The 12320-nt window shown below is 45.4% G+C and overlaps 1 protein-coding gene across 1 annotated transcript in view; it reads right to left on the bottom strand.

Annotated features, from left to right (window-relative positions):
- The window catches only part of cfap299 (cilia and flagella associated protein 299), a gene marked incomplete at both ends in the record, with an annotated part of 33573 nt that overhangs the window by 16063 nt on the left and 5190 nt on the right, over positions 1-12320 (bottom strand). The window contains one exon of the mRNA XM_080499916.1: positions 6963-7053. Within this exon, the coding sequence (XP_080356042.1) occupies positions 6963-7053 (91 nt within the window). The remainder of the gene's footprint in view (positions 1-6962; positions 7054-12320) is intronic.

The raw sequence follows: 12320 nt of genomic DNA, 5'->3' as shown, positions 1-12320 counted from the left end.
ATATTAATACAATCCCCAATATTCAACGATGACTTTTCATTATTATCCTGATTATTACTTACTACCAATGATATAATAGTTTCCTAACTGTCTGCCTTGTCTTTTCATTCATTTGCAGGTTAGTTTAGATTTTGACTTCGCTTGTTCGCTAGTTTCAATGTAAATTTTTAACATGTTCATTGAGTCTTTTCTGATCAGTTCAAATGATCTTTTCAGCGATGACTGTCGTGGTTTTTAAATCTTACAATATAAATTGAGATGCTTTTGTTATTGAGCTGTCTCTATTTTTCTTCACAAGTGTTTGTCCTATTATTTTTAGATTATTACGGATTTTCGTGGACGACATATCGAACGTTCTCATTTAATTTTCACGTTTGAGCTGTGTGATGAAAAAAAAAATGTCTTTGAAAGATCCGCCAGCAGCAAAATACGAACAAGACAAAAGTGTTTATTTATATTCAAAGTCGCGTGTCACGTCAGAATCAGAGCGACGAGGACAAAGGTTTCGTCCCACATGTTGTAGGAACTCCAGATTCATGCGAATCACAACGTTTTTCTTAGTTTGGCCTAAAAGCACACATCAAAGGTTGGGCAGGGAGGGGCGCCACTTCCTCCTCGAGTGTTTGGACATTAATCTGATCTGAGCAACTCTACCGAAACCTCCCTCTCATAAACATGAAATAATTAGCTTCCACCGTGTAAAGGAAGCTCAGCGTTTATTGCACGGGATCGTTTGGGGGCCAACTTGTTCCACCTCAGACGATCCTGTTGGAAATGCGAAGGCCTCCGTGTCGGGGGGTTGGTGGGGGGGGGTTGGTGGCGAACAGGCTCGTTTCCGACGGTCACCTCCGAATCCACACGGAGCCGTGCAGGGCCGCTGAGGATTAACTACAAACACGGGGAATTATCCCCCCCCCCCCCACCCCCCCCACCCCCAACCCCCCCCCCAGAACCTCAAACACACACAGCGACACATCTGCACACGCTACGTGTGAGTGCACACAAACAGGTTTAAAGATAGCGTGCGCAGGTCCGAACACAAACACTAGCGCTACGGGAACACGCTGGGTTTTGGTTCCAGTCGTCGTGGTAACAGGAAGTAGCTTTTCTAACCGCCGTGTGTTGCTCTGTCAACGTTTAGGGTCATTATTGGATTCAGCATCATCACCAGCAGTGGACCCATGAGATCTATCTATCTATCTATCTATCTATCTATCTATCAACCTACCTACCTACCCATCTATCTATCTATCTATCTATCAACCTACCTACCTACCCATCTATCTATCTATCTATCTATCTATCTATCTATCTATCTATCTATCTACCCATCTATCTATCTACCTACCTACCTACCCATCTATCAACCTACCTACCTACCTACCCATCTATCTATCTATCTATCTATCTATCTACCTACCTACCTACCTACCTATCTATCTATCTATCTATCTATCTATCTATCGGTCATTTTTCGTTATGCATTCCAGTGTTTATATTTTCTGTGTGTGTCCTTCAGGTTACAAATGTACTATATGAAGAATTTACCAAATAAACAAATAAACAAAAGGTATTCTTCCCAGATGTTTAGTAAATCTTATAGTAACTTTTCGGTTCCGGCAATTCAAAGGAAAACATTTACAGCGAATGAGGAAGTCTTATCGTCGGTGGATGTGGAGTGGGGGGGGGGGGGGGGGGGGGGGGGGGGGGGCGGGATAAGGACTTCAGAACATGCTGATGCAAAAAGTAAAGTGGAGGTAGCGGTGGGTATAGTCCAGTCCAGCTCAGCCACTATCAGCATTATTCCAAAGCACTCAGGCTTGACATCTGCCAAGAGGCCTGTTCGGGGTTTTGGCCTCGTCACCAGGAACACGTCCAAGATAAATATTGTTGCCTGTGCACATCATGGGACCAGCAGCCAGCCACTGCTCCTCTTTGACATGGAGGAGGATGGGGAGGGGAGGGGGGGGGTGGGGGCGGTATCTGTGACAGCACTTCAAAAATTAATAACGTGGTTTCCCTAAAGTATACAGAGCGACGGGAAGGACCTCACGCACTTCAGATAGTCGACCTCGCAGTTCCAGCAGCAGAAACGCGTCCCGACGCCGGTCGGATCAAAGAAGACGACACGAGGGCGGCGCAGCCTTCAGTGGAAGAAGATAAATGTTCAGAGCTTTTTATCAAAGGCCTGCCTGTTTTCAGATCCTGATTAAAGCTCAGAGGGGTCCCCCCCCCCCGGTCGTCCACACCCCCCCATCCCCTCCCCTTGTGGAAAAAGGTGTTCAAACATGATTGTTTTAGTTGGCGTGGCGTTCTGCAGAGAGCTCTCGCTTCAGGCCCGTCGTGAGGCTCCTGCTGGTGTCACACTGAGGCCCAAATAACGTACAGCCTTTTTAACTGATCCTGCGAAGAACTTCAGCTTGAAAGACAAAAAGACTGATAAGAGTTTAATGTGTTCCAGGCTTTTAATGCAGTAGCAACATGTCACCGAGGGCTTTTCTGTTTAGAGATTTGAACCCACAACTTTCAAGAGCGTTAACCATCGTCCCTACCCAGAAAAATACTTCCTGGAGCTCTTTAAAGCTTCAGTCAAGTGAAGCAGATCATTGGAATCACTGTAGCGATGACCTCTCACCTTCTACGACCTTCAACATGTCAAACTGGCCTGAGTGCAGCATGGTTGGCTTCAACGCCATGTTCATAACCCCAACCCTAATCCTAACCCTAACCCTCAATCTAACCCTAACCCTAACCCTAACCCTAACCCTAACCCTAAACCTAAACCTAACCCTAAACCTAACCTACAAGACTTCCTAGTAAAAAGCAAACTCCCACCTACAACAAACCAACCCCACAAACCAAAACACCAACATGAACATGAAAAACAAATGCGTCAAAAAAGAACAACAAAAGAAGTATTTGCTATTCCTCAAAGATTGAACATAGACACCAAAAACTGCGTATACATAATAACATGCAGCACATGTGGGGCCCGATACATCGGGGAAACAGGAAACACAAGTAGAACCGGTAATACAACACAAATACAACGTCAAAAACAAAAAAAGAAACCAGCACACACAGAGTCCAACACTTTCTACAACACGGCCGAAAAGCACTAAAAGTGAGCAGCTGGATCCATTCTACCCAACCTAACCCTTACCCTAACCCTAACCCTAACCCTTACCCTAACCCTAACCCTTACCCTTACCCTAACCCTAACCCTAACCCTTACTCTAACCCTAAACCCTAACCCTAACCCTGAACCCTGTCCCTAACCCTAACCCTAAACTCTATCCCTAACCCTAAACCCTAACCCTAACCCTAAACCCTATCCCTAACCCCAAACCCCATCCCTAAACCCTAACCCTAACCCTAGACCCTAACCCTAAACCCTATCCCTAACCCTAAACTCTATCCCTAACCCTAAACCCTAACCCTAAACCCTAACCCTAACCCTTACTCTAACCCTAAACCCTAACCCTAACCCTAACTCTCACCCTAAACCTAAACCCTTACTCTAACCCTAAACCCTAACCCTAACCCTAACTCTCACCCTAACCCTAAACCCTATCCCTAACCCTAAACTCTATCCCTAACCCTAAACCCTAACCCTAAACCCTAACCCTAACCCTTACTCTAACCCTAAACCCTAACCCTAACTCTCACCCTAAACCTAAACCCTTACTCTAACCCTAAACCCTAACCCTAACCCTAACTCTCACCCTAAACCTAAACCCTTACTCTAACCCTAAACCCTAAACCCTACCCTTACTCTAACCCTAAACCCTAACCTTAACCGTAACCCACAGACGTCTCACCCAATCCGAACAACAGCGGCTTTATTGCAGATTGAAACTACAAACAGGAAGTGGTGGACCTGCGCTCTGATGGCGTGAAGCTCGGTAAGAAAGGCTCCGGGGCCTCCGCCTGCACCGGACGCCGCTGGATCGCGTCTGCGCTGCGCTAACTCGACGAGATACCAGCCAGTATTTATTCAGGTGGAATAATACGCGGCCGAGGCATTCCAGCGCGTAGTGATAAAACAAAGAGGAGCCAGAAGAATGTGCTCCATATGTTGCTAAAAAACCCAGAAAACATGAGCTTGATTCCCAGATTAAGTGCAGAATCCCTCCAGAGGATCCTTCACAAGCAAAATAAAATAAAGAGGAAACAAAGCTTGGTGAAGTCGATTTGTTGGGTTTTTAAAAGGCCTTTGAGGTGCCCGTGTTGTATATAAGGCTGCATAAATCAAATTACATTGAAAAGTGACCTCAATGTGCTGCAGTTGTTTTCACCCTTCAGTAAAATCACCAGCGTCAAATCTGCAGTGACAAAGTGAGAAAAATATTATTTCAACAAAATATAAAACATGAGGACACACTAATGTGACTGCTTGATTGACAAGCTTTAATAATGTTTGGTCTTTTTTCCAGAACATAAGCTGCTCAGTTTCCATGGTGATTTACCAGGTAAGAAGTGAACCAGCGTCACAGTAACAAAAACCCAGGGTTAACCTGGAAGTTACCTCGATAAGACAAAATCCTGCTGTGTAGCTAAACCCCTCAACTACACAAAGGTTTGTTTGATTTAAAGTTGGTTTGATTTAAATAATTCAAGATCCTGCAATTTTGCAGGGTCTTGAATCCCCCCCACACACACACTTACATAATACACAGTTTGAGATGCAACGCCAATATTCTGATGTTCAGACCCCCCCTTTGTTTTTTACCTCATCTATGTCCATTTGCTGTCATGTTTGTTTGTTAAAAGTTATTTTTTTTAAAAAGCCATCAAATTATCTTATTTTTAATAAAAAAAAAAAAAAATTTTAAGTGATATTTTGGCACAACTTCACAAATCGAGAAATACAAATCAACAAAATTGCATAATTGCTCTCTCCTCTGCGTAATTTACGAAACATGACCAAACACTGTCAGGCTATGCAGAGGCCTTAAAACTGAAGCAGCTCTTTGTTAAAAAAAAAACCAAAAAAACAAAATATGAATTCAGATTGTGTGTATCAGAGACCAGAAAGAAGCGACATCAACAATCAGATGAAAAAAAAAATTTCCACTTAATTTGGGGGCAAGAGAACCACACATGTCCAGATGTGTGTGGGTCAGCTGGACGGAGGTCGTTGGTAGTGGAAGGTGCTGTGCTGTGGCAGATTCTCTTCCTCACCTCCACAAGGCTGAGCGGCGTGACTCCATCGCCGCAGGAGGTTTGAAAGACTCACCATCTCAGTCCCGCTGCTTTGAAATCAAACTGCCATTGTTGTTTTACTGCCCATGACGCGGACAAAGGGCACCGAGCGCAGCTTGAAATGCAATACAGCTGGGAATTCCTCTTTAATTTCCATGCTATTCTTGATCTCTGGGCTGCATGACTGACCACCTTATTATCTATAGTGACAGGGGCTTATCAATACAGAACGTGCTGGGTCCACAGACCAAAGACAAACACCTCTTTCATGCAGGACGTCCCCTCTGGGCATGAGACACCGGGCAGCGGCCAACAGGCCAAATTCCACAACTTGGAGAGCCGGAGAGGCTGGTAATCCTCCGAAAAGTCAAAGTGGTCCCACAGATAACGAGCACTTCTCAAGGTGTTCCGGAGCGAACGAGCTGCGACACTTCCGAGGTCCGTGAAGAAAATCGCTTCGCCACGTCAAACCACTCGAGTCCCGACTGGGATTGATCATCTGGACCGGAGAGTCACTGCGGTCAGGTGTTGATTGGTCGATTGATTAGAGGCAATTCTGTTCTGGTTCTGGTGAAGTTGTGAAACAGCCTCAAGGGTTTTGCTGAATGTCTCGACCTGTCACACGCTGAGTCAGCACTGCGTCCGTCTGGGTTTCCAGAAGCTTCACGTCAAGTCTGGTTGAGTCAAGTTGGGCCTGGTTGAATCGGTTCTGGCCTGGTTGGGCCTGGGTGAGTCAGTTCTGGTCTGGTTGGTCCTGGTTGATTCAAGTTGGGCCTGGTTGAGTCGGTTCTGCTCTGGTTGTGCCTGGTTGAGTCAAGTTGGGCCTGGTTGAATCTGTTCTGGTCTGGTCTGGTCTGTTCTGGTCTGGTTGTGCCTGGTTGAGTCGGTTCTGGCCTGGTTGTGCCTGGTTGAGTCGGTTCTGGCCTGGTTGGGCCTGGTTGAGTCAAGTTGTGCCTGGTTGAGTTGGTTCTGGCCTGGTTGGGCCTGGGTGAGTCGGTTCTGGCCTGATTGGGCCTGGTTGAGTCAAGTTGGGTCTAGTTGTGCCTGGTGGAGTCAAGTTGGGCCTGGTTAAGTCAGTTCTGGCCTGGTTGGGCCTGGTTGAGTCGGTTCTGGTCTGGTTGGGCCTGGTTGAGTCGGTTCTGGTCTGGTTGGGCCTGGTTGAGTCGGTTCTGGTCTGGTTGGGCCTGGTTGAGTCAAGTTGCTGCTTGTCAGGATTAACGGATGATCTGAAGAAATCAGTCAAGCAGCAAAACTGCAGACACTTTAAGTTACTCTACCAGAAAAAAAAAAAAAAATTTTTTAAAGATACTTCCCATAAAAAGTCTCACTTCTGCACAGAGAATAAACCGATACAGGGAATTCTGGGAAATCAAAGATGGCGTCGCGGCAGCTCAAGCGAAAATATCAACATTTGATCCAGCGAGGAAAAAAAAGTCCAAACGAGTCTTAAAGCCACGATGGAAGTCTGAAATGTTGTGAAACTGATGCTTAATCGTTTTTCTAGTGCCAATCAAGATCTTCCAAGAGTTTCCGACGCCGAAACGTCAACGAACCCGTGTTACTGGTACGTTCCATTGAAATATAAACGCTGAATTTGAATCCGTCCCTGCTCTACGGCCTGAATGTGACCTCGGCATGTGAATCTCAAAAATCAACCCGTGGAACAAGTTTCAAACGGGGAATCTTAGTTCTCAAGTCCTTCGGGGGAATCCCCCCCCCCGTTACGTAGCGCCGGGATGGCGTGGCCTTGTACTCACGGTCGTTTTGCCGCTGCGGTTGGCGCCCTCCAGCTCCGCCAGCGCTCTCAGGAAGTTGTCTTGGAGCTCCTTTCCTGCACCTGCCAGCGTCCTGGAAAAGACAAACACACCGACGGCTTCAAGTGTTTCTCTTGACCCGAGAAGGAGCCGAGTCCTCGAGGCTCTTCGAGGAAGCGTTGAGCTCTTAACCCTTCACCGCCCGGCGCTCAGTCCCTCGGTCCAGCGTTAGAAACTCTGGACGTGGAAGTCATTGATTCACTGGGTGACCAATTAAATCACTTTATCTATAAACCAAATATTCGTTTGTGAATCTTGTGGATTCTTATTTGTTTCCAGTTGCAGAGACGAGTGTGGACATGAATCTGGACCATCGTCGTCCCCGTTTGTCTCACACACACACTGAAACACACTAAAATACACACACGAAACACACACACACACCGTTTTGTATCAAACTCTTCTCACATAAACGTCTTAAAAATCTGCTTTATTGATCAAACTGGGGCGTTTCATGACGAGTTAAAGCTTCGGTTCTCCTGAAACAAACTTCTCTGATATGATTCAACGAAACGTCGGTCGCGATTTAGTTTTTCGCCACAGATTTATTTTTCTGGGTTCGACTTTTGGGGAAAAACACGAAACTGAAAACAAGAATCAAGTCTAAAATAAATAGAAATAAAACGGTCGATCCTAACACACCAAACGAATCGAGGGAGATTTCAAGCGTTTCACTTTCACACATAATGTTACGTTTTATTTCAGTCTGAACATATCGATCACCGTCAGCACTTATTCTCTAAACAAAGCCTACAAACCTTCAGTAACACGATTTTATCTAAAATAACTGATGTGACCTGTGGCGTCGTCTCCGGCACCGACCAAAAATGTTGTTTTAAAAACAACAGACATACGTGTAAAAAAATTAATAAATTAAAATGTCACATTTGCCTTCTTTTCAGAAACCTATTAATGAGGTCGGATGTTATTTGATGCGTCTCTGCGATGCGGCGGCGGCGTTTCCACACTAATGTACACACACCTGGAAAAACACCGGCGCTAATATTTGAAGAGTTAACGCCGGGGCCTGGAAGGCCTCCAGAACCAACCGAGCACGGCGCTCGTCAGAGCGGCGGCCGGGCAGTAAACAGGTCGGCGATAACCTGCCGGGGGCAACACGCCCTCCCTCCCTCCCTCCCTCCCTCCCTCCCTCCCCCCCTGCTGCACACGCTTTTTCTGCTAATCCACACACTTTAAACAGATTTAACTGCTCTTAAAATTTCTGAAGCAGCTCAAGAAAACAAACAGAGAGAAATATCCATTATCTACACGCTGCATTTGCGAAACCGAGAGAGAGAGAGAGAGAGAGAGAGAGAGAGAGAGTGAGAGAGAGAGAGAGAGATCTTGGTTTATACCAGTAATTTGGCCCATGCCCCCATGATGAAGGTCTTAGAGGAATTACACCGAGAGCAAAAGTGCCGGAGCAGCACATAGTTCTGCTGGAGCTCCAACCTCACTCTGGTCTTGCAAGTGAAGGATTGCTGCTGGGTCACGGAGGCTCCGGCCCCAAAGTAAACACAGGTGTTGAGGAGCCAAGTGACCCCCCCCACCTCCACCATCCAGTAGCTAAAGAAACACACAGTCACGGAGCAAAAAAAGCACTTCAGTGCAACATGTGGGCGGCGAGCGGCGCTTTCCACTCAATTAACAGCCTTTTTCTTTTTTTTTTTTTTTATTCAACAGGCCTCATTTAGCAGGGAGAACGAGAGGCGGCGCTTTGAAGACGGCGGCTATTAGGCACTGATTATGAGCTCTTAAGGATTATGTAACGGCGATCCGGCCTCGCGTCTTCAGCTTTGGGACGAATGGATCCCAAATCAACGTTTAGCATTAAATCCAGCAGGGGGCGCTAGTCTGTGTTAAACTGGCGGAATACCAAGAGGAAGCAGAAGAAGCTGCTGGGTTCACGACATCAAAGTGTCAGACAGATGTTTTTTTTGTTGTTTTTTTTTTCCCCCCACCATGATATCGCCACTGTTATCTGTTATTGTAACACTGCCCCACATGGACACTAGTGGTACTGCAACAATTAGTCTGCAAGCATAAAGGTTGAGTAAATAGAAACAAGCAGAAATAGCTGTGTTTCCATAAGGTATCAGGAGCATGATGATGATGATGATGATGATGATGATGATGACCAATTGTAAGGTTTTTTTTTTTTTTTTTTTTAAAACGCAGTTGCTCTTTTCTAATTTTTGACAGAATTTTCGAAATCTTTTTACCGAGCCAGAACTCGGAAGAAGCTGTGTGTGGAGCACTTAATTGATAATTGATAAATGCAGTTTTGCTTTTGCAAAAAAACTAAACAAAACTGCAGCATCTCCCGGGTCGCCGCTCTCAGGCGTGTCGGAGGTCAGAGGTCAACCGGTCCGACACCTTCACCCACGTAAATAAGTGAGATGTTCATTGCCCACCATTCGTGACGGAACTTTAGGAGCTCGTATGAAGCAGAGAGCTCAACACACACACACACACACACACACACACACACACACACACACACACACACACACACACACACACACACACACACACACACACACACACACACACACACACACACACACACACACACACACACACACACACACACACACCTGCTAACAGTCACAAAGTGCAAAGACGGCAATTGTCTTGACAGCTCATGTAATAGAGCCTGCAAACGTTCACCACCCGAGGGCTCCGACCACAGTGGCAGCCGGAGACTGGCTCGCTATATATATAAAAAAAAAAAAAGAAGAATAAAACCAGCCCGAGCTCAGCTGCGCGGAGCTTCGCATGTCGTCTACAATCTCATTCCGCTCCACATCTGGAGCTTGAAATCAGGGTGAAATGTATTCACTGCAAGTGATCGCAGGCTGTTAATCGAGAGCAGAGCGGAGAATTCTTGGGATGGACCAAATATATATATATATATATATATATTTAAAAGGCGCAAGCAGCACAAAGGACAATGAGCGTGGCTGTGGTTTTGGCCCGTGGGGAGCCTTGCGGGGGGGGTTCCTGACAGAAAGCTGGCGGCGCTGCAGCGAGCACGCGAGGTCAGGACGTCTGCTGACATGGACTTCGGGGTTGCTGAGCGCCGGCCAGAATAAAGAGGAAACGGAGGCCCGCCGGCGCTCCTCTATCCCCCCCCCCACCCCTACCGTCTGCTCTTTCGGGGGGGGGATTCCTGCTCCACACGAAATACGTGGGGCATCGACGTTCGCTTGTTCGTCAGTAGCTTGTATATCGGAGCAGGTTTTAAAAGGTTCTAGGTTCTGAGCAGGTGGATCACTTGGTAAAGACTTTCAGTAAAGTACCACGGCGAAGTGGGCGGAGTCACCGGAGTGTTTTCCCTGTCGTCACGCCCCCCCCCCGGTAGAACCTGTCTCCCGATGCGTCGCTGTCCGGTGTTGCGGTTCAACTGGTGCCCCTGTTAACTAGTGACTGAGCGGCATACGGACACGATATGGCGTTCGCCAGGACAGCGAGGGATTTTGGTCGTTTTAACGTCTGCTGGGGGAAAAAACCGACGGTCGAGGACGCCGGTCAACAGGGAAACCAGTTGATCCGAAACACCGGTGGAATCCGCGGCTATGGTGACCTCCTGATACTCGTAGTACCTATTTGTGAACGTCCTTTTGGCTTTCTTGTAACCGAATACCTGAAAAATTACTGAGCTGAGCTTTTTGTTTGTTGAGCAACATGTTGGGTCTTTAAGAAAAATAAAAATATAAAAGAGACAGACTCATTAATGAGGCAACATCCGGCAACACTTCTATTTGTACACCTGCAGCCACCAAACAACCGAGTTTAGACAAAACAAAAAAAAAAAAAAAAAAGTACAGAGGAGAGGAAAGGATGATTTTCACTCGTGTTTCACTGGACAAAGAACTTTCCCAGATGTACAGGCTCCGTCAGACTGGCTGCAGACTGCAGGTGGTTCTTCGTATGTTCGCTCCTGTTTTCACAAGGCAAGAATAACAGAAGGTTGAAGTCTGAGTGCTGTCAGACAGGCCCCGCAAAAAAAAAAAAAAAAAAATCAGAGAAGAGAGAAAGAGGAATCTGCTTTCAGACCATTTCTGATGAGAAAAGATTCGTCCGTCGCCTCAGAAGGTAGAAAGTGAAGTATTTAAAACTTGTTCACCTCAATATGCAATAACAGTTGACACAAGTACATATCTATAAACACCCAATATATTAAAACAGCTGTGTAGACAAACACTAACGTTTTAACATTTCATTGAAATTGATGAATAATCATCTATCACCAAATCCTCTTCACCTGATTCTGATTCAACATTCTAGTCTGACCTTCAGTGATTCTGTCACTCCTATAATCTCCTTTTCACCATCGACCCCAACAGAACAGCAGTAATTCTCCTCTGAGACTTTTTCTGCTGGTTTCTTCATGTGAAAGACATTTTTTTTCCTTCCCACCATCTCCTCTACTTGCTTATGGAGATTTGTTTTTGGTTTTGTTTTTTTTCCTCCTGTAGAAGTGGCTTGAAATGACTTGTGTTGTATTTGGTGCTATATATATATATATATAAAAAAAAAAAAAAAAAATAAACAAATAAATAAATAAAAATAAAAATAAAAATAAAAATAAAAAAATAAAATAAAATAAAATAAAATAAAATAAAATAAAATAAAATAAAATAAAATAAAATAAAATATAAATAAAATAAATAAATACAATTAAATAAAATTAAAAAGTATAGACAATAAATATAAAGTCAAGTAAAATTTAATTAAAATTAAATTAAACTCAATTAAATAGAATAGAATAGCACATCATAGAATAGAATAGAATAGAATAGAATAGAATAGAATAGACTCAGTAATTGAATTGAGCCATATAAACGAGATACACTCTGGGGAGCTTGACCAAAAGAGAAACCCAATGAGAGCGTAATAAAAAACGTCCCTAATCTCTAAACTGAGCAGGACTAATCTGACGTCCTTCCACAGGCGAAGCCCGACTTATTGCGTAACGCGTTTGGGCCCCGGCTGAGATCACGGCAGTGAAGAGCCCAGTGAAGAGCCCTGTGGCCACCAGGAGGTCCGGGGCTGGAATGTGGGGTTCACCAGTGGAAGCCACAGGAAAAGCGGGGGGAGGGGTCGCTGGTTTCCTGAACAGGAGGCAGAACGAGCAGCTTGAACATGGAGAGAGAGAGAGAGAGCGAGAGAGAGAGATGAGGAAGAGGAGGAGGAGGAGGAGGAAGGAATAAGTGAAGGGCCATTCGGGAGTTCGCTTCACTTGGATCGTCCGACGTTCACTTTACGTTCACGGATCAAACCGCCTGGAAAATGTCC

This window comes from Blennius ocellaris (genome assembly GCF_963422515.1).
Source record: "Blennius ocellaris genome assembly, chromosome: 7".
Lineage (NCBI taxonomy): Eukaryota > Metazoa > Chordata > Actinopteri > Blenniiformes > Blenniidae > Blennius > Blennius ocellaris.
The sequence above is the reverse complement of the archived record's forward strand: the minus strand, read 5'-3'. Positions and strand labels throughout refer to the sequence as shown.